This window comes from Aplidium turbinatum, chromosome 11 (genome assembly GCF_918807975.1).
Source record: "Aplidium turbinatum chromosome 11, kaAplTurb1.1, whole genome shotgun sequence".
Lineage (NCBI taxonomy): Eukaryota > Metazoa > Chordata > Ascidiacea > Aplousobranchia > Polyclinidae > Aplidium > Aplidium turbinatum.
In genome coordinates, this window is record NC_137482.1 from 24,646,316 (window position 1) to 24,669,922 (window position 23,607).

General features: G+C 38.3%; 1 protein-coding gene across 3 annotated transcripts in view; it reads right to left on the bottom strand.

The window, feature by feature from the left end:
- Positions 1-1,547: 1,547 nt before the first annotated feature.
- LOC145779223 (sodium- and chloride-dependent neutral and basic amino acid transporter B(0+)-like) overlaps positions 1,548-23,607 on the bottom strand; it is a 35,951-nt gene continuing 13,891 nt past the window's right edge. For all 3 annotated transcript variants that reach the window (XM_082590758.1, XM_082590759.1, XM_082590760.1), the window contains 11 exons: positions 21,916-22,117; positions 21,205-21,337; positions 19,587-19,721; positions 18,331-18,434; positions 18,112-18,236; positions 17,223-17,335; positions 9,909-10,037; positions 9,469-9,568; positions 3,957-4,063; positions 3,068-3,244; positions 1,548-1,988 (listed from right to left, as the gene is read on the bottom strand). In XM_082590758.1, the coding sequence (XP_082446884.1) occupies positions 1,788-1,988; positions 3,068-3,244; positions 3,957-4,063; positions 9,469-9,568; positions 9,909-10,037; positions 17,223-17,335; positions 18,112-18,236; positions 18,331-18,434; positions 19,587-19,721; positions 21,205-21,337; positions 21,916-22,117 (1,526 nt within the window). In that variant the 3' untranslated portion in view covers positions 1,548-1,787. The remainder of the gene's footprint in view (positions 1,989-3,067; positions 3,245-3,956; positions 4,064-9,468; positions 9,569-9,908; positions 10,038-17,222; positions 17,336-18,111; positions 18,237-18,330; positions 18,435-19,586; positions 19,722-21,204; positions 21,338-21,915; positions 22,118-23,607) is intronic.

Here is a 23,607-nt window from a genome sequence, read left to right on the forward strand (position 1 = left end):
TTTTGATGATGATGATAGCTTCAAGTTTTGTTTCGCTTACTTTGTTTAATTCTTGTTAACGAATGTAGAAGAATACAGTAAGTCCAACAGTGACGAATAATTCAAATTTGCCTGGAATTCATAAATTTATCCTTTTGCTTAATCGGTAATAACTCTTTTTCTGTACATTTTCAGGGTTCTTGTTAATAGAAAAAGTTGTTCCCCTTGAAAAAACCTAAAAAATGATGTATAATATGTCCTATTTTGAAAAACTTAAAATTTTCATAAAGGGATTGTGACGTCATTTGGAAAATGGGGTTTCCCATCATCCGATTGATGGGGAATTTTTTCTGAGCCATTTGCATAGTATGGGGAAGGTCTGAGAAAAGTATCAGCTTGATAAAAATTTTTTCCCACAAAAAACCTTCCACGACTGCACTACTAATATTTCTGCTAAAACTAGGTCATAGGCTACACCAGACAGAAAATGCAAGGAGAGACAGCATGTTTCATTTATCTCGTCGGTACTTAAAAATGTGCCTCTTCTTAACTCTGGTTGAAAAGATTAATAAGCAAAGTTGTATCTGTTGTACAACTTAAAAAACAATAAAATCCCACCTAACTTTGTCGCTTGCGTTTGTCGGACTGAAATTTCCATTCATCTCACACTGACATGTGCACCAACTAAGAGGATGTCACATTCGATCATATTGGTCTAAAAACAAAGAAAACATTTCCAGTCTCGATTTTCACGACTCTCCCATACAAACTTGATGTTCCTTTTCCATATTTTTAGCGTCAAAAGATGGATTTGTATGAAGGCAAATAACAAGGTCTATTCTCGGCTTGACTCTGTACCTCAAACCTAAAGAAAAGTTAAGTTATGAAAACGTTTAACCGGTCACACAGAGTTAAGGGAAGATGAAAAGGCGATACCTTTCTGGCGATTCCGCGGCAACTGTTAAGTCTCGGTGCGGGGTTACATGAATTGGGTTATTATTCCGATTATCTCAACGGTAGCAAATTGAAATATGTAAACAAGCAGCTTCCATGAAAAGCAAATACGATGACCTTGATCATTCCCGCCTCAAGTGGTGACTCTCCCGCAGTTGTTTTAGTTTGGCTTGAAATTTTTTCTAAATTGTTGTCATTAACTTCCCATTCTTTCAGTTCGAGGAAGATAATTGATTTCCTCGTTTATATTGTTTGCCCTTCATTGCTGCTGCATACAGGAACGTAGTCAGGGAGGGGAGGAAAAGGAGGCTGCCTCCCGAAATATTATGAAGAATAATTTCACTCTTTGTCATAGCATCATTTGACAAAGTTTTGCTATTGATTTAGGCTGAAAGTAGCCCACTCTTAGAACATACAATTTTAAGGCCATTTTTCAATTTTTTCTCGGGACGTCTCTGGGGGTTTTCCCTTCGATGACTCGTTGCCGGGCTCACTGATATGCACAGTGAGACTTATATTTGCTCCACCAAGAAACTTTGTGTTGGTTACGCCCCTGGTTGCATGTGTGATCGCAGTGTAGCCTACCGTATCTTGTCGCAATTGGCGCGAAATAAAACAATATTATTATTTTATTGGACGTCAGTCTTGCATACCTAAAATAAAAATGAATTGCGTTGTCTCAAATAGCTGTGGCAACATAAATTTGTTTAATATATTTAAAAATAGCTGCTTTAATCTTTTGAATATGATTGTTCAATCACAAGCAAAATATTTTCCGTTTTCTAACGATAAAAAAATTTCAAACTGCTAAGTTAGAATTGCAATGAATATGTACAGTACAAGATCTCGATGAGTTATTCAGAATGATAAACAGGAGGAATGTCTATGGAGTCGGAATGATTTGATTCCTTAGCTTGGATGCAACAAGAAGACTTCGCCAATCTTTCACTTCCGTTCAAATCTTCCATCTTGTCCGTGCTGTGGCGGTAAGGATAGTAGACTTTCGGATCACGTGGCCCCCAATCCGGGTCGCATCGGAGTAGAGCTCGAACTCGCTGAAATGGAAAATAGATAAGATGCTGTGAAGCTTGATTGACTTAGAATCTCATTTATCAATAAACTCCATGTGACGTCAAGAGAACGTTATCTCAACGTCGAAAGATTGCAGGCTGTGTTTTCAGCTTAAATACAGTGAAATAAAAACATTGCTCATTCAACTCATTTCTGGACGTCCCTGATTCAACTACATTAATTACGTCAATAATTAATTAACTTATTCCAGTGACAATAACTGTAGGCTATAAGATAAGCTATGCATAGTAGACCTCAACATATAGTATTATAGAGCAGTAGGCCTACAGTAGTTCTCATACCAAGAAGGGCTAAAGTTTGGGAAGCTTTTGATTGCAAATGAGTTGTAGAGAAACTAACAGCAACGTTAGATTACGTGTAAGCTATGAAAGTCATTTCTACAAAAATATGATATTTAGCCGCGGAGAAAAAGAGTTTCGGCAGCAGAGAAACACTGTTGAAGAAGACGGTAGAGGGCACTTTCAATCAATGTTCGAAGTTCTTTGCTATGGCAAAATCATAAAAAGTACAAACTAAAGTTTGTGCACATTTTGGTTGCAGTAGTCTATCATTGTGGAAAATAGCAAGCAGAATAACTGAAGCTTTCATAACAAATATTAGATTCAAAAGTAGATAAGTACTGTATGTCATGTGTTCGATGTTGTACTCCGTTAGAACTATGTGCAAACCTTCACCTGTTTACCAAAAACGCCATGCAAAACTTAAAAGAAGAAGTATTGCAGTTCTCATGTAGTCGCAAAACTTAGTTTTGTTCAACCAAATCTCTTAAACCCAACTTCTAAAGAAATTGAGCTTTGATGATCATGGTCATGCAAAAGTAATTCTTGGGAAAAAAATAAGAATTGGACCAAAACGAGGAAAAATTTGTCTATATTTTCTGTGGCCAAGCCCTCAGACTCCCAACCAAAATGGTTGTTTTTTGAGATTTATGCCCAAAGAAAAAACGTGTAACCGAAAAGGAAAAATCTTCATTTTCTCTTAAAACTTGTTTAATTTATTCCTTTTATTTATAAACAGAAATAAATTGAGATTTTCTCTTTACCTGATAAAATGAGCCTATTGCTCTAGGATGATTGAAAAGCTGGAATATAGCGATGCTTGGAATAGCAAGGATGGACAACATGGCGGACAACCAACCAACCACCTCAGCCCATTTGGGATACCTCTTCCCATCGTAGGTCACAGGGGAGTAGAAGGCAAAGTGAGTGATGATCAGAAACTAAAGACAATAATTACATTAGATTAAATTTTGCATATAATCTGGCAACATTACACTCGCCATATGTACTAACATAGCATTCCTTTTACAGCTTGATTTAGCAAAGTGCCACCATAATTATATTGGTAAGGGCCGCCAGATACTAAATATCCCACACTCCTTTGCTGGTTAGTTTGACTAGTTTTGAGGGACGCTTCGCATAAAGAAAGCAAGAGACAACTATATAGACAATATTAAATAACCGTGAAAGATTTCAAACTTGAATAAAAAAAGTTCAGTGAACCGCCAGAAACACAGAAGCTGCCGGGATTATTCTATTGCAAGAATGTTGCAGCAAGACAAAGGCAACAAAACGAAAGTCAGGACGAGCGGAAACAACATCAAGAATTTAATCCAAACGATAAGAAAAAAAAAACAGTTAATACAATTTGAGAAGAATAGTTGCTCTCTGGCGGTCAACTAGTTATTGCGTCTTAGATTGCGAACTTGTCAACCAAAGTCTGAAAGAAAATTACACTAAGCATTGCAGAGGACGTAGTAACCAGACTCAACAAGCATTTGCATGCTGAAAGGAGCTTCTTTGTTTCATCTCATGTTGAGTATTGCGCTTTTTCTTAATTCAGGAGCATAGCTCACACAATGAATGTGCAGCTATGCCTTCTGCAAATGCTATTATTGTTTTTGTTGTTTCAAAACTCTTGTGTTCGCTTACCGTAATGCAAAGAGGAGTGACAAACATCCAAGCAAACTGCCACCACTGCCAGAAAAGGGGTCGATGACCGATCATGCATTTGATATCAAATAAGAAACGGCGCACGCCTGGAAAGCGTTGAAGGACAAAGGTAAGTGTTGCAAATAATTATTATCACAAACTGCTACAACAATCAACTGCTTTGTTTGAGGAGATAAACTGAAATGCTTAACGATGTGCAAAAGCAATTGATTGTTGATCCATAGCCATTCGAAGCCGAGCAGCGTAATCAGATTCAACATGTTTACGTTTATTTTTACATTTAAGTTGCAGAAAAAAAACACAAAAAAGAACGTTGAAACAAATTTCACATCGAACGTTTTCGACATCACATGATGTCCTCTTCGGGAATAACATACAATAACTTTATCTACATCTGAACAAAATACAAAGGTTAAATATTAAATGTATCAACAGGAAAACACAGCACAGTGCTTCTGACTAGCTCAACACTCAACACTATACACGAGAATCCACAGGTAATTGCATGGAACGGCGTTCAAATATTGTCACGACTTCCTTCCCTGTTCACTTCTTAGCGTGTTCTGTGCTTGGGCAGGTTTTTGTCTTTTTTGTTTGTAAAAACACGTTTCAGATTAGCAGGATGGTATTTTCTCTGGTAGCACGTAGCAAGGCAACAAACAAGTTTCAAGTACTATTCAACCTTTTTCATTTGAACCCGTTTTTTTACCATTTCAAGGATCATGGGCCTCTTCTTTATACCCCCTTTGAGCAGTGACGGTGACTCGGGCGAGAAGATTGAATAGATGTCGATCAGTCATTGGATTGTATCCTCATCCAGTTCGCGCCGACCACGCATAGTATTTGGCACATGGTAAATGGCGCAGAAACCCCCTTCTTCGTTTATACCCCACGGCAATTGGAGACGCAGTTCCGACTCACCTCCACAAGTCGGAAGTAGCAAAGTTGCCTTCTCCCTAACTCTTCATTGCGAGGGAAAGACGTTTATTTTTCAACTACTGATTTCAGGAAGCAGGAATGGTCACTAGAATGTATTTATGACTTCACAAAGGTGTGAAGCATTTGCGACGATAGCCTACTCAGCGACGATCTTGTGATGAATTGATTGATTGATTGAATCTTTATCCTCGGACTGGGAAAGCTTCTTGCAGAGCTTAATCCTGGCAGTTTTGCATACTTGTAGAGCTTTTGAATCCCTGACCCAGGCCCGGTCACCGAGATTGACAGAGTAAAGTTTCCGATTGTTGAAGTCTTGTTGCCTGGGAACTATTCCATGCATTAGATGCCACTGAATGGAGAGCAGTCCTTAACGTGCGTTGCTCAAGCGCACACCCCGAGAATCGAACCAGCGCCGCTTGATCTTGAAGCTTTTTCGTTTCAGAAGTGACGCGCTAACCAATTGAGCTATCGGGGCTGTCACGATTTTGAAACTTCTCACATGGCCAAGGTACAAAATGAGCTGAATGATACTCAACAAACATATATCTATAAAATGCAAAGACGCATCGTAAAATAGGGTCACACAGTAGGGTCGCAGGAGAACTTTAGTTTAGTGCCGAGCTCATAACGTGATAAGCTATAACAACATCTTATTGGTTTGATTGATTGTGAAAATCTTTATCCTCGGATTGAGAAAATTATTTTAAAAGATTGATCCTGACAGTTTTGCATACTCGTAGAAGCTCTGAACCTCTGAAGTAGAGGCGGTCACTTAGATGGACAGAGCGAACTTTCCGATTGTTGAAGTGTTGTGCGAATTATTCCAACCGCCAAGCACGAATTGCTTCATCTCCGACTACAGCCTTCAAAAGGCGGATGTTCTGTGGTTCACGTAAACGACAAACTCATTGATAAAACCTTGAAAATTCCACATTGGCTCGTTTCTGCAATCAGTCTAAATATATGCCAAATTTTGTTCGATGTTGATTAATTATTATTATTAGCACATGTTTTGAATGCCATAAACATTTGTTACATTTATTTAACATTTTAAATGTTTCTAATCAAATTTGAACCCGAATCGGAACACCCAAGAACTATTTGCACCCAAAAACTATTTGCACCCAAGAACTATTTGCACCCAAGAACTATTTGCACCCAAGAACTATTTGCACCCAAAAACTATTTGCACCCAAGAACTATTTGCAGAGTTGCCATCTGGTATATTTATATACCAAATTTCACAAATCTGGTATATTTTTTTTATGTTTGGTAGTTGAAATTTTCGTTTGGTATATTGGTATATATTTGGTATATTTTGTAGCATTTGGTAGGTGATTTTATGAGTTTGGTATATTTTATAACTTGGTGTCAAATGACCAGTAGTTTTTTCAATGTACAAATTTGGAGTATGTCAACCAATAAAAACTTGTTTCTTCTTTAAAAAAGCTAAGTTGAAACACTAAAATGGATGTACCATTTGAGATTTAGCCTAATGACCATCAATCAATCATCAACAGCAATCGCCAATCAGCATTGAGAATATAAACACGAGCTAACTTACACTTACAGGTTAACTTACACTTGGTTAAATGTAATGTTTTATAAGGTATATTGTTGTCTCAAGGTGTTAAAGAATGCTTCTCAGTGAGCAACATTGCAAGTGTTGTTGACTTAAGATTTTGACTGTGCTGTTATGATAGAATGTAAATTTTGGTTTCAAAATGTTGAAGAGTGTTGTTAAATGTTAATGTGTGGCTAAAACTTGTTTCATGCTTACTAACAGGGCCGGATTTAGCTGATGGGGGCCCGAGGCACTTTTAGATCGGGGTAGGGATGGTAGAAGTAGGGGATTGCTCACTCATAATTAAGGTGGACAACTGGAGGGTCACAATGTTACGACAAAATTTGATGCAACTACAGCTTGAGGTCTACTGGCTACTGCCATATGTCGCATACTCAGGTGCAGTTTATAGCCTATGACCTGCCCACGTGTGTACAAAGTAGCCTATGTATCGCCAAAATATATGTTGGAAATATGTGATATCATTTTTGTTTAATACGGTAGTATTCAAGTCATGATAATGCAGGGGTAGAATTCACGCAACACCGATAACGGTAGTAGCCTCACACTGCTGCAGTAAGGTTTTGCAGATTTTATACTGTAGCACCCAAAATTTTAACCAAATGTAGCAATTCATTTGATGAAAATGAATTTACCTAAAATCAAAGAAAAATTTGTGCAGTTAGTACTAAAAAGTTTAAAAATTAGCAGAACTGCTAATTTTTGAACTTTTTAGTAACCCTCCAACTGTCCATTTCTCAAGAAAAATCAGTAAAGTGAGTTATCCCGATATTCCACTGTCCCTAGATCGGGGGATTTCTGCAAAAAAAAATTTCGCGCCTACGGTGCGAAAAACCACCCCTATGTCTACAGTAGCATTTATCCAGCAATGCACCACAGCATTTTGCAGAAACTTCAAAGGCTGAAAGAAAAAAGTCATAATAGCACAAAATCACATTTTGTCCACGTAAGGGGGCCTCCAAAAGGCGGAGGGCCCGGAGCACCTGCACCCTCTGCCCCCGCTTAAATCCGGGCCTGCTTACTAATTCCCTTATTGTGTTATATCGTATGTAATTATTGAATCATAATTACTTAATTCCTAATTACCCTGACGTTGATCCTGATACTTCGGTAAAGTGCAAAATTTCCTAAATTTTTGGAGCATGTCTACTGTATTAGGCGCAGACAATTAGGTGGATGCAACCTAGTTCGTACCCTGAACAGTTCGGACCCTCAGTTCGTAGCAATGGCGAGTGGTTAGCGCGTTGGGCTCACAGTCGAAAGCCTGCATGTTCGACTCCAGCCACCCGCACTTGCTGTTGTTTCTCTAGGCAAGAAACTTTACGATAATTGCCTCTACCCAGTGATCGATTTCGAGTAATGGGTAGTACCAAATTTAAGTCATAAGTATAGTAGACAACCGGAAACAGACATTGCAGTCGGCTGCAGCGTGGGTCAGGTGTACGTCGGAAGGCGTACACCGATGCATAGCGCTCAAGTCCGCTTTCCCGCAATGCAGGATAAAGATAAACAAACAAACAAACAATACCCTAAAAAGATCGAGAAAAAAAATTAAAAAAAGCGGAAGTCACTGATCGCAGTTTCCGCAAACATTTGAAAATTTTCCCCCTGAAAAGATCGAGAGAAAGATAGCACAAAGCCGAAGTTGCTGATCGCAGTTTCCGCTAACACTAACCATAGACTAATCTATGCTCTAACCCTAACCCTCGCTGATCGCAGTTTCCGCAAATATTTTCCCGTAGTTTCCGCTAACCTTTACCTTAATTCTAACCATAGATTAATCTATGCTCTAACCGTAACCCTCGCTGATCGCAATTTCCGCAAATATTTTCCAGCAGTTTCCGCTAACCTTTACCCTAGCCCTAACTATAGAGCAATCTATGCTCTAACTAACCCTCGTTGATCGCAGTTTCCGCAAACATTTTTCCGCAGTTTCCGCTAACCGCAGTTTCGGCTTACCCTAACCATCGAGTAATCTATGCTGATGCTCTCTAACCCTAACCCTCGCTGATCGCAGTTTCTGCAAATATTTTTCCTCAGTTTCCGCTAACCGCGGTTTCCGCTAACCTAACCCTAACCCTTGAGTTTGTTTGCGGAAACTCCGATCAGCGACTTCGGCTTTGTGCTATTAAACTGCGATCAGCGACTTCGGCTTTTTTAATTTTTTTCTCGATCTTTTCAGGGTACGAACTGAGGGTCCGAACTGTTCAGGGTACGAACTAGGTTGCACCCCAATTAGGTGCCTGCCAGTGCCAGATAGGTGTGCCCTTTGTGGCGTCGGGAAATTTAGGTGTGGCATGCGGTCATTTTGGTACTATTCGGAGTAAAGTATATTTTGTTGGGTTCTTGATGGTTGCATGGTGCGTTTTATTAATGCATTAGCCAAGTGGGCGTGGTCTCGTCTGTATTACAGGAACCAACGCTCCAGTAACATTTTTTTTTTCTGAAACTTGATTAAATATCATGCGAAATCGCTGTGGTAATCAATTCATCTTCGGGTCATATATATGAAAATTAGCCTAAACTGAAATGTTCTTTTCCCAAGTTAATAATTAAACATTATTCAGCTAGTTGGTGTGTTCAAAACGTAATTTTTGTGTAAACTTTGGTTTTTCAGATCTGTTTGGTATAAACTTGGTATAATTTTTTCGGTTTGGTATATATTTGGTATATTTTTTTTTACTATTTGGTATATATTGCTCCACAGAATCTGGCAACCCTGACTATTTGTACCCAAGAACTATTTGCACCCAAGAACTATTTGCACCCAAGAACTATTTGCACTCAAGAACTATTTGCACCCAAGAACTATTTGCACTCATAAATCAAAAGTGTAATCAATCGTAATCGACTGGAGTTATTGGTTGCGATCATTGCATGTCTGACTACAGCTACAAATCAAAAAAGAACGAAAATGAGAAACTTATCGCTGCGGCTGCAGCTAACCGAGCCAGCAGGGAAACTCACCATAATTCCAAGAAATGCAGCAAATTTCCAGGACAGCAGCAACCATCAGTGACAATCCGGATGCGTACCAGTCTATTAAAGTCACCCAGTACATTCCACTCTGCACAAGAAGTGAAGATAAGTGATGATGTCATTGTCATATCCTCGTGTATGATGCCGAGAGTCTATCCGTTCATCACCACATCACAGTGTCTCTCGGACTGCACTGAAGTGCCGCTATTAGAAATCAGTCAGTCTTGAACATCATCCCCCAAAACATACACACAAAAACACATTTGGTGGACGCAGAATGGTACAATGTTTGGTGGTGCAGTCTGTTTCTCGGCACTACACTGGCAGGAAAAGGAAGCTGTCACTCTCCATTGGTACATGGTTGAGCGGAGAAACCCTTCATCGGTGTAGCGGCAGTTGAAATGACCTCACAACAGAAGTCAACTTACTTGCGTTACCATAGGAATAGCACAAAGAAACTGAATAGTGCAGAGTCCGGCGAGAAACTTCACTCTATTTTCACGAAACCAGGTGACCTCGTCCAGTAACCCGCTGACGACCGCTTCGATCATTCCAAACTATAAATTATGCAAATCGCTATCATTGGATGGAACAACAAGTTTGGTCGCATTTACGTTGACTTACCATCCACTAACGCTAAATCAACGTAAAAGCGTCATAATTCTCATACACAAAGATAGTTTTGTTAGACAGGCAAAGCAACATATGCTGTCAATGTTGCTTGTGACGATGGAATTAGTAATACAAATCTATAACCATTTCTCAACTCAGTTTGACACTGGCAGTGTCGCTGCAATCACCTTGATGGGACACAAATCAGACTTGTTTCGGATGCTAACCTTGTTCATCTACTAAAGACAACGTAATAAAGCAAATAGGTGATCTTGTCTAGTTATATCTTCTTTTGGATTACAACTTGAATAGTGCAATTTTGGTAGAGAGGTGATTTTTTTCAACTATAAACAGATAAAATAATTAAAGGAATTTGTAATTTCAATTTATGAGGAACATCAGTCAGTTGGTTACTTGACAAGGGCTAACATGAGTATGGCCGAAAATGTTTGTACTTTTTTGTTTATTTTCATGTTATTATGTTAAATGCCGTCTGGTTACTAGGTTTTATTTAGCTTGAGTAGTTTTGTTTAATTTTGTCTATTTAATGTTTCATTCGCAATAAGATTGCTTAAATAACAAATAAATATGCGTGTAAGTTTTGTAACACCAAACAACAGGAAAATCATCAAGAAAATTGACATTTTGCGATCGTTAGCAGCAGTATACAATGCGGATTTTGATAGATGGTTTTCCTTGGTTATTTTACCTCTGCGATAGCAAACATTAATCTTGGTCTGTATGAGTGTCTTTGAAGTTTGATTTAAATAGCATATATATCTTTGTTTCATGTGTCAAACTAAATTACGAAATAATAGAAGCCGGTGGCGTTGCTTTGGTTTGTACCATTATTTATGTTACAACAAATTACAGCCAACTAATCGGCTCACCAGAGAGACACTTTGCTTGATCATGTGCATGATGATGATGTTCGCCCTTCGTTTCCGAAGATGGATAATGAGATAACTGTTCTCGTAGCATAGATTATGTTCATGCATTATTGCGTTTGAGCGATACAGTGTTTTAGGTTACTATGTGTACAATAAGTTATCTGGTCATAAAAGCTTATTTTCACTCTCTGTATCTTTAAAGTTAGTATTTTCGTGAATGACAATTACCATAATATTAGATTTCATAACACCTTCACTCCTCTAAAGAATTCCTTATAAAATAGTTTAATTTATTAAAATGTCAATCAATATAAATTGGTTTACAACACAATTTTCTGGACAAGAAGTAGACCGTCTATACGCAGGACTGTTGAAAGGATAATTTGGACCCGATGCCGATGAGATCTTTGGGTCCCAAATCGAGGCACTTTAAAAAAACGCACTATTTACAAAATACGAGGTGATTTCTTGAAGTTCCCGGGTCCTTTGGGTCCCTAAACTATCCTGGGTCTAAGTGTACCCCCTGGACCCCCCTGTCAACGCTACTGCCCATAGGCTGCTATGTTATTAATATATCAAGACAAAAACACTCCCAGTTATTTCTCAGTTATTTTGGTGGTAATCCATCTATTAATGTTTCAAGGTTAGTGTTGTTCTTCTGGTACGTTACAACATGTATCTCAGGTAGTATAACGTTCCCTTCGATCCTATCCAAGATATCTTCCATGCACCAGGCAATATTCTCAAACACAGTTCAATGCTCATTGGAGGTTTGCTACGTTGTCGGTTGCAACTACATACTGGTCCGTGCCGTTAAATACAAGACTCTGGTAGCGCTTTCCTCTTAGATATTGTGATGTCATATTGCGTTTTATTATACAATGTTTAATTGTGACGAGTATCCCAAGCAATCTTCAAAATTATGTTGAAGTTAACGCGGTGCAGCAAAACCAGGTTGAGCGCATCAACATAGGACAAAGCTGAAATCACTAGTGAGAGTTGAAAGGCTTGGCTATTGTCATTAGGTAGCAAAACGACAAATGTCAGTTAAAACACTTGTCAATTTATTCTCATCAGAATCATCGAATAAAGTTTGATTTTGATCGCAACCAAAGCCACAAAGCATTAGGATCCAAATAATTAGTGATTATTTTGTCCTATGCTGGATAATAATAAAATGCAATTAATATTTCAGCAAGGTCGCAATATTAACACAAGCACGTTACAAAAGCTACCTCGGTTGCTGGAAAATGCGAATCAAATTGATGATTTCCATTGAAACCGTTCAAGTGTTTGTGACCTTCAGCCGAGGTAGCCAAGACATCCACAATCATGAACCAGCAAGAACGTTAAAAGCACAGTCGTTAATAATCTAACTTTAGTTTCTCATTCTATGATTACCAGACACCGAGGGGCCAGGGCGGAGGGCCGGAGTTCGCGACTCGCTCAACTCATCGATGTAGCCCGGGGCCTGCCCCCTAGTGGACACAATACATAAAGGAAAGGAAATGATTAGTTGGAGCTGAATATGTTAGACCTGCCATTACGTTGTCATGGTTACAGTAACATTATTCACGTTATAACAATCGATGGTGACGATTCCATCAAAACACAATGAGATAGCAGTTCGTCACAATCCATCAAGATTTATTGAAGCAGTGGTTCTCAAAACGGGTGTTGCGACACCTTAAATGCGGTATTTTAATTTTTTAACATTGTTAACCTTCAAATAAACATAAAACCTTATTGCTTTAATAGGTAAATCAAAAGTTTTTATTTTTTCCATAACAGAAGTTCTTTACAAGGAGTGCTTACATCACTAATGGCCGCTAGACTTGTCTCCAAGGGGGCGAGGAGATGCTGAATCATTGGGGGGAGTTGTAAAATGGTGCAAAAAAAATCTCGGCTTATTTCAACCCATATTTGGATTGCAGGTGATTATCGCTTTTCAGTAATTTTGTGAGGAGGTGCGACAACTGGTTGATAATTTAAAGCGGTGCCAACAAGTTTGGGGTTTGCAGTCTGCAAGAACGTCTGCAGTAGAATGTGTTTCATTCAAGAAAATCTCATCGCCCCTTCATTTAGCTCCATTATGACACAACCTAAATAATCTTACAATTACATTATGGCCAATCTTTGTTGTACTTAGGCCACTTTAGAACAAAAGTGATAACACTAAACAGACCAGTTATGAGGTAAATGTAAATAGGGCCCTAGTAGCCTAGGCCCTATATGGACAAAATATTGAAAATGTCGGCGACTAAATACACATATTCGTCTGACAGGGATCGGTCTAAAAGGAATTATACGAGTATTAAATGTGCAAGGTTACGGTTATTTGGCTACAGAACGGAACCCTCGCTGTTATAGTGTGGAATCGCACTTGTGATGATAATCAAAAGGAAAGCCACGGTTCTCGCTTTTGTGACGTAATTTCTATAAATTAAAACGTTTGAGAACCACTGCGTTACAACATGCGTGAGCGAAATCAGCATTTGCATGTTGGTTTAGAAACATCTTGTTTGCACGATCACAGCATGGCATACTGTCACAGGTAGCAAACAAGGCAAGGTTACATGAACGCATATAATGCACTGCACATCCACCGGTAGGTTGCTTGTCAACAGAAGGATGATAACAAAATTAAATTTTCCATGCAAGTTTGGTCTGGTGGTTCATGACAACCAACCAACCAACCCACCTATGGTACGGATGCTCTTGGTTTGTAACGTACTGCCACTGGGCCAAGGTATAGGCTACGAAATAGAATAAATACAATACGTAGTTTAATTTGACTGTTCGAGATTGCAAACTCATCACAATGCGCTTATATGAGTAAACAGGTGCTTGAAGACAATCTGCCACTCGAGCACACAACACGGAAGGAATGGCATACGTCAGACCGGCAGTGGCTTGAGTTTCTACCAGCCAAGGTAGGTCTATACCTTAGCAGCCGTGGTGCAAGCACAGAGTAGGTTGATTGGGGGTTATCCTCCCTTCGAGTATTGTAAAAATGTTTTAAATTTGTTGTTGTTTATATCGCTTGTTCGCATTGGTCATTCTCTCTTCTTCTTTGCTACTTTCCTGTCCGACAAGGTCACAATCAGGCACGTTCGTAAGCCAGCGATGATAAAATGTCACCAATCTAACAAACATCATAATCATTTTAAAATGTAGTTTGACGATGTTGACGGCGTTGGCTGGTCACTGGTGTGCAATGTCTTTACGGAAGGCTTAAACGTGTTTCCCAATAGTTCTTAACTTGCGTTTATAAAGATAAGAGAGAGTAATCAATGATCAATAACGCATCCGTAGTCTATCAAGTGTGGTAATGTCTAAACCAGAGATGACGAACCTGCGTGGCCCGCAAAACAATTTGACAATCGCTCATGCATTAAGAACAAAAGACATCTCAAAGCTGTTTTATGCCTACACTGGTGCACCTTTCTTTTGCTATAGGTCGTTACAGGTCGAGGTTGACAGATGAAAATCTCAGTGTGCAGTTGAAAGTTGCCACATCGTCTGCTCGACCTAATATTGAACGCTTGGTTAAGCAAAAAACTTTCCAAAAATCCCACTAAGCAAAAAAATTCAATGCTTCAATGTTATTTTTTAATATTTTATGCTTTAATGCTGCATTAGATAGCTACAGCTGTATGATTTGAATGGGCTTTTGTTTGTTGTTTGAAAAAGAAATTTCATTAACTGATTTGTTGTTTTGGAGCATGATGGTCGAAACATTTCGTCAAATTGAGCAAAAAGGATAGAGCCAAAAAAAGAAGAAATCATACTCATATGAAAGCAAACGCTTAAACTGGAAAATTAAACTTAGAAAATTAAACTGTCTTCAGTGCAAGTACTGCTGCTCTATCCTTTTTGCTCAAGTTGATTTGTTTTTATTTTTACTGTTGTATGTTTCGATTCTGCGTTAGATAATTTCAACTGTGTGGGTTTTATTACTTTCATCTGCCGTTTGTTACTTTTCATGAATAGTATCTTGAGTCGCTTCTAAAAGGTTTCATAGTTGGTTACGATTAAAAAGTTGTGTGGCCCGATAACTCATGTGTAATTGACAAATGTCCCGCGACCGCAAAAAGGTTCGTCACCCCTGGTCTAAACCTTATCATGCCCATCAGATTGTTTTGTGCACACCACTGTAAAACGTTTTTGAAAATATGTTTTATCCTTATCCAAGAAGATAATTTGATTTTGAACATTGTAATATCAAGATTTTTGAAATTTATTAAGAACTTGAAAAGAAATTATAATATCAAGAATCCAAGTCTGCGGTTGCCGCATGTAGCAAACAACGATTGACTCGCCAGCCTCAGCTTTGAAAGAATCAAGATGAGGAAATTAAAGTTATTATCCAGTAAAGCAATTGAAGTACAGTACATTAAAATGGAATCCTTGCCCCTCAAAACCCTGTAACAAACACCAAAACAAGGTTTTATGGATAATTAAGTTAATACCACATTTTTGGAAGAACGGACCCAAGTTCTAAATATACCGAGCAAATACTAGTTTTAAGGTGTCTGTGCTATTGGTACATAAAGGTTTTCGTGATTTGGCGCTTTGCTTGTACATTATAAGCCTTCTAGAACTTTACGTTCCAACTTACCTTTCAGGTACGACGCGGTAAGGAAACCGCAGCTTCCCAGTTATTGCTGCCAGTTGTTTTGTCAATATCGCCATGTAAGCTACAGCGCCCAATAAGAGCATACTTTGCATTGCAAATGTGGCGCTACATCAATGCCATTACTCCAGTTCAGTTTGTGTTTGTTTCTGACCATCACAACAAAAAAACGATATATAACAAACATAACAGAGATCTAGAAAAAGGTAGAAGCGACGAAACGCGGATGTTATAACGTGCATGAAGCTAAAGATGGACAATCAGTTTAAAATATGGCACGATTATCATTAGGTCTTGGTTAAGTGTTGACAAATTAAGGAAGAAAAAAATTGTCCGCATTGAGGCTCAAAGAACAAGATTTTATTTTTATGTTGTTTCAACGCTTTTAGAACGTTCTTGCTTTTACGAAGATTTTTTGCTTAGTTTTTTAGAAGGTCGGGTGGTTCTGGTTTTGGTAATGGTAGCAAACTAACAGAGTATAATCATTGCTGATGCAATTGCAAATCATTTCCTGTTCACAAACACATATGAATATTAAATTGTGTTTGTAAACGTTTGTACAACATCGAGATAACGGCATTCCTGAAACCATCTTCGATGAGTGAAGACACATTCAAAGCAGTTGCTGGGATATTACAAACTTGTAGCGACATTGTTTGGTAAAAAGCCATGTTTTTTTATGGCAAAATATCTTAGTCAGCGGTAAATTTGAATTGCATAATGGTACCTGCATGGAAAATTTAAAAAGATGAAAGTTCTAGCTTTTCCTGAAACACATTCTTATAGCATTCTTACAACAAATATCAAAATTGAAATATTTTAACTTCAAATTTATTCAAATAAAAAGGCATAATTTTCGCTTTTTAATTTTCAACCAAATGTAGGCTACTTCTCTAATCAACACTGAAGTAAAAAGATGTACAAATGATGCACACCATTCTGCAGTGTGAGTCACTGCATACGAGTCTATGAAGGAGCCTTGCAACAAACTTTGCCCAATTTCAAAAATAATTTTCTGTAATTTTTCACTTGCTGAATCAAAATGCATAAAACCTGCTATTCTGTGACAATTAAAAAGTAACTTTTTTGAAAACTAACAAGGGCAACTTCAGCAGCCAGAATAACGCAATGCAAGATATATTTAACATCTAAATAACAATATAAGACCACGTACCTGCTGATACTGAAAATGTCAAGATAATAATGAAGCATGATAATACGTGAACAAAGATGAACCGAGAAACAGAGTTAAAAAGAAGCGAAATAAATTACAAAGCAGTTGTTACTTTAATAACATCGCACTGTGCTGATCAAAGCCAAGACGTTTGTCGTTAATTGCAGCTAAAGCTGGATTTGCAGCGAACAATAGGTTTAATTAAAGCCAATCAATATGTATTTGGGTCTACCATGAAACTTAATAAGGACTCAGAGTATATGAAAATATCTGATTGATTACTAATTTAATATTTGCTCTCATTTTTGTGTTACTGTAATTTGTATTATTGATATTCACTTGGAAGTTTTTTTAAAAACTTGTAGATTTTTTGCTTCAAGCTGTTTCTCGGTCCCATATTACTGAAAGTCAAATAGATTTTGCCTTGTACCTGACTGTCCAAACCAAGATTCAACAGCATGAAGAAGAAGAGGAAAGCCCACAATGGGGCGCACGGGAAGCTGGCGACAGCAGCAGGGTAGGCCACGAACGCCAATCCAGCACCTGCAACCAACCGAACAGAGAAAATGCATTACTCTTTAATCATAACAAACATGAGCATGCAAATATCTCTACACTGTCAGAGTGCGCAAATATAATTATACGGAGCTCCATTTGAAATCTTTGGAATAGCAGTGTCTATGGCATTAAATTTTCTGCAACTAAAAAAATTCATCTATTCCAACCAATAGATGTGGCAATGCTTTTAAGATTATGCTTTAAAACGGCTTTAGTTTCTGAAGTTCAACGTAAAGGAGAATGTACTGAAGACTATAATTTGTTGAGGAAATACGTTATACAGTGCACAGTAGTGTAGCCTATCCTTAGATTGAATGAATATTCAAAACTTCCAATCCAAAAACTCTATAACCAAAATTGAAAGCTTAAAGTTCTCTCGTATATTTTAACTTGCCAAGAAGCGATTTGATCTTCGAAGCGTCACTTCCAACTCGAGATTGCGAGTGCAGACCATTGACCACATCCAGGGCCGTTAAGAGGATAATTTGGGCCCAATACCAATAAAATCTTTATGGCTCTAAATCCAGACTCTTTCCAGAAAAAAGCACTATACCCACAGAAGAAGCAATGGCTTCTTCGTTGTTGGGTCCCTTGAAACGAGCTTGTTACGAGCTTCTATAATCATTCCTGGCCCTGGTGCAAAAGTACCTCCTGGACTCCTCTGCCGACGCTACTGACCACGTCCGTAAAAAGGTAAATATCTGATGAGAGGAAACAAAACGAGTTTTCGGTTTAATTAAAAGATTTTTGATCCCCCTCACCTTCATCCACAACGTCTTCAATGTCTCGGCCAGTTTCATGGGCGAGCACACCCAACACTGAAAAGACCACAAATCCGGACAACACACTGGTAGCGCAGTTTACACAACATATTGACAAAGCGTCCCTGGAATATAAAAGTAACAAGTGAAGAATCTGCACTCAAACACATTTTGTGGTTGGTTTTTAGTGGAAGTGTTTACATCAGTACCAGCGTGTACCTGAAGACATTGTTGTGAAACTTGTTGAGCGACGAATATGAGAGAAGGACGCCCCAGGCCGCCCCGAGCGAATAGAAGATTTGTACAGCAGCGTCTGACCACACCTGGACAATAAAATGCTGTGTCATTCTTTTACCTACAATCCTACTTTTAAGAAAAATGTGAACACTACAATATAAACGTCGACCTTTTAGAGTACATGTTAATTGTATGAGTACATGTATAAAAGTGAGACAAAGTCCAATTATTTGAAATTCTTCTGTTGCATTTTTCCAATTTGAAATTCTTATGTTGCATATCGCGCGATTTCGGTGAAATGAAGGTGAAGGTGAAAGTGAATGAAGGTGAAGGTGTTGCATATGCTGTTGATAAAAGTTGTACTGAAGAGGGTTCAATACCCGAAATCGCGCGATATGCAACATAAGAATTTCAAATTGGAAAAATGCAACAGAAGAATTTCAAATAATTGGACTTTGTCTCATTTTTATGCATGTACTCATACAATTAACATGTACTCTAAAAGGTCGTCGTTTATATTATAGTGTTCACATTTTTCTTAAATTTTTGATGCTTTTGTATCTGCTTTACGCGGATCCCCGATTGACTTTAAGTTGATACGGGTTTAAAGTAATCGCCCCTTTTTTTAAATAATCCTACTTTTGTCTGGACCTTTGCTATGTGTTAATTCTTTGCTGTGATTGTCAGAAATAAAACAAAATAAACCAATTAAATCATAAGTTTTGCGGTGTGCGTAGTGGTATCAACAGCAAGTGGAGGCAAGGATCCAACAAACAACTTTATCGCGTCTGAGCAGCTAAACAAGGAGGCACAATCAAATTTCCCATGCATCTCGATACCGACAGCGAATACCACGAAGCGACAGATAAGAAACTTGGAAGTGTAGCAAGCGCCGTGTTAAATGTTAGGTTTAAAATATTGAATAAAGTTGAGCTATCTACTTTGCGCTATCGTTAGGTGAATTTGAGGCTTGAAAACTGACCACTTTTAAAAAAAATTTAATTAACGAGGAAGTGGCAACAAAGTGACTGAAGCAGCTGGTAGGCCTATTTTGGGCGACCAACAGTTTCGTATGTTACGTTGAAATCCGCCACAGCTTGATGAAAATATTGATGTTAGGTTTGAATGAAAAACAGTTTCGTAAAATTTGGTAGGCTATATTGTCTTTTAGTAAAATGTTAAGAAATGTGAAAAACTCCAAAAAATGAAGAATAGCGGTTTGTGATGATTCAGCTCACCCTTATATCTTGAAGTTTCGTCGCATTGGGGGTAAAGTAATAGGAAATTCCCGAAGAAGCTCCCTCTTCCATGACCCCTCTGATAAGGAGAATGATAAGCACCAAATAAGGAAATGTGGCAGTGAAATACACGACCTGTAAGCACAAATAACAGGTTGTTAACCGTGAAGCGAGTTCACTCAGTGGCGACCACACGTGGCGTGTCTATCAGTATAAACTATAGGTTTATTTCAAGGGGAACACATAGATAAAATAAGCACATCATTTAATTTCGAGGCAAAGTCAAAAAAAATTTGGGAAAGGTTTTTAATTCAACCTTTCAAGGGGGTAGTATTCTTCCTACTGATTTTACTTTACATTTTTGGAATACTCTGAAATATCTTGCAACAAAACCATAACAAAGTAGTTTGTAAAGGAATCAAACGCGGAACATCGCTACTACAGAAATGTGCATTCTAAGTATGACGTCATGTTGGAGTGAGCTCGGTTTTAAACTTGCACATAACAAATGAAACATTGGCGCAATAAAAAGTTGATGGCAGGGTTAAATACAAGGAATATCTACAACCATGCCTACATCTTCTTAACAAATAACGTTTATCCAATCATGCAACTTTTCATTGGTCTAAGGACTTGAGGAGGATTGAGTAAAAATCGATTAATTATGAAAGATGAAAGGTGCAAATTTTCAAATTGTTGATACAAATGAGTTATAATCTGAAAGCTGGCAGTAGGGCCACTCTGTTACAATAAGCATCTGTGCAAACCCGGGAGTTCCCACCAGTGAGTGCACATTCCAGAAAGTGCACAGCTGGAAACTGAAAACTAAACAACGACAGAAACTATTCGTGTTGAATGTAAGTTTTAGTAGTTGACGATAGTACACGGCGACAGGAGGCAATTGCTTGATACTTAAATTATTCTTCTGTTGTTTACCCAAGGCCAAGGCTTCCGAAATTTTTTTATTGTGCGACCTCATTTAGGAACATAACTGGCTATGCGACCCCCTAAACGGGCAGTTTGCAGCGTACACTACCCACTCTAGGCCCTTTTTTATTTGATAACCCTAAAATTTGCAACCCCGTATTGTGATCGCAACCCAAAGTTTGGGAAGCCGTGCCCCAGATTACTACCAGATTTGGAAGATGACGTTCAACAATCGCAGTTTTGTGACTTTTCTTGCTTTAAGAAAGCGCAAACGTCAAGTCAACGACAGGTAGAAATATTAAAGGAGAATTTCAGCTCTCTTTTTGCAAGTTCATAGAAACTCCTTCAAGGAATGTGTTGATATCGCAGTTAGAAAACAAGCACGTGCAAAAGCTGTACTTTTCCATTCGGGTTGGGATATTAATTCAGTTCACGATCTGATAAAGCAAACTCATCAATCAATCTTTGCTCGCTAGGTGTCGCCAAAGAGATGCAAACACTCATCGCTGTGTCAAGGTTGTTTGAAGGTCAAGTCCACCGAAGTAAAGCAGTACGAGCTTATGGCTGATAACGATTTGTTTTACCACGATACTTTGTGAAATAGCTGCGGTTATCGGCTTCTGTGAGACTGTGAGTGAGTGCCACACTATTCAGTCGCATCGTGCAATGTACAGTGGAAGAGTTTACGAACCTTTCCTGACCACTTGACGCCTTTGAACAAACAGAAGAATACGACGATCCATCCGAGCATGAGGCAACCCACCAGCTCCCATTGAATGGATCCGGTCTCATCTATGCTGTCAGTCAAAGCAAGAACTCTTCGACTAATGAAGAAAAAAACTATTTAGAAAGTAATTTTGATTAGTTTCGAACATTTCCCAATGGTTGATAGTGAATTATTTCTTGTGTTTTGATCATCTGTTTTTCTTGTAAATTTTCAAAAAAAAATGCAACAAGAAAAATTACATCTAACACAACTTCATATATAGTAGCCATTCCTATGATTAATTATTAAAGATGGAATGCTTTTTGAAGCAAATTAAAAATAAATAAATAAATAGCCTGAATAATCTGCTTTGGGTTAGGTGGACATAAATATTAAACTTAAGAGTCTATGGATTGAACTATGATGCCACGAACAAGTCTTCTCTGTTATAAACTCAAACATTTCAAGTGGAATCCGCATGAGGTTGCTGTTTGTTCAACAACTTAGGCCAACGAGTTGCTTAATCCTGGTAGTTTCGCATACTTGTAGAGGCTTTGAATCACTGACACGGGCACGGTCACCGAGATTGACAGAGTGAAGTTTCTGATTGTTGAAGTCTTTGAGGCTGGGGAATCAGAGAATCTTGAAAATAACATGTTTATTAGTTTTTACTGGAAACAAAATCAAGCACAAAACCTGAAGTATTCTTGAGAGGCCGTTGTAAACTTCTTGCAGCTTCCGTTGATCCTGGTTTCATTTATCCAATCATTTCTTTCAATGTACGAGAAGTTGTTTAGGCTGGTGAAGTTGACTACTGTGGTTCCCTTGTGGTCAAACCAACCTTCACCTTTCCCGCAGGTTATTCCTGTCCACACTGGAGGTGTGGTGATGTTGACATCTGAGAACAATGCGTTTTATTTCATCTCATTTGAAAGAGTATCGCTCATGCGCATAAAGCAAATTGTAGACCTCCTTAGTTCAACTTATTGCTTTCCTACTCACCATGCCGATTTGAAGAGTTTGTCAAGTCATTTAACTTTTTTTTAAAGGAAAATTGAATATTTTATTGTTTTTTGTGGTAATACGTGAATAAGTGCCCACCCATCTGGATCCGTAACTGACTTAATAGGCTACTGTAAAAAGGCAATATTTTTTAACTTTTCTTTGTCAGTGGTGAATGGAAACACGTTTGAGTCTAACAAACACAGCCGCTCATACTACATAAGAAACAATATCGCTACTTTTACCGCCACGTTGTTTACATACAGTACTTGCTACTGCTCCATACTTTTGCAGCATGCAAACAAATCCTATGTTGTGCGTCACACAACTGATATCACCATCGTCCAAACCAGCTCGATGGAACAAAGGCATTGATTGAAACACTTTTTCGTTTATATTTCAGATCAAGCCGCTTCCGACAACAATTGGACCTGTCAAACTTTGTTGCGTTAATGTTTATTGCCGATGAACTGTCAGGTTACGAAAGAACATCAGTGGATCAAAGGCCAAGCAGCGCTAGGTTATAGTGAAGCCCGGTAGCGTTGAGAACGGGGTCTAGACGGTTATGTTATTTAGACTTTTTGAGAGCTCATTTTTCCTTTCCACATTTGAGTTTGAGAGTTTAAGCTGTTTTGTTCCTCTTGCTTTGGAACACTTCTTCTGGTGATGCGTTATCCAAACTAATATCGCTCGGTGGAACTAGACTATGTGCCGAGTAGTGAGTACACAGCACAAGTGAACTCGCTTAGTTTCTGCTGGTAATACTAATAACAACAATATGAATTAGCAGTTAGAACCACTTCCACCCAAACTGGTCGTTGGCAAGCGACGGTTCAAGTCAAAGTCGGTTCGTAATTATAGTAAATCGTAGTGTTACGTTAAAGGTCTCAAACTCAAATTGCTCTGAGTACCAAGTGAACACTTGTAAAATAACCAGAGGGCCGCAATACACATAAGAAGTCAATAAGCAAAATGACACAGCTAAAACGCCGTAAAAAAGATAGTAAAAACACACTAAGAACGTTAAATCGCAAGAAAAAAATCGTAAGAACAAAGAGATGGAAAACATTGCATAGACGTAAAAAAAACGAAAAAGAACCCAAACGAAACGACAAACTTGAAAAGTAAAAATTTTGCAATCAACTTTCAAAAGTGCGCAATAAACAGTTCAGGAACTGACTTCACCAAATACCGGTACCAAGGTTAGCATTGCGATAACGACACAGTAAGTGAATAGGCAATGTGATTATGTCTTAACAATACGAGTTTCTCGTACACAATGAAATGGCGCGACAGTAGTGCTAAAGTTTGATGAGCATTTTCAGACTTTTTTGAGGAATTTTAGAGTGAATTTTATCTTTCTAAATCTACAGAAAAATATATGCA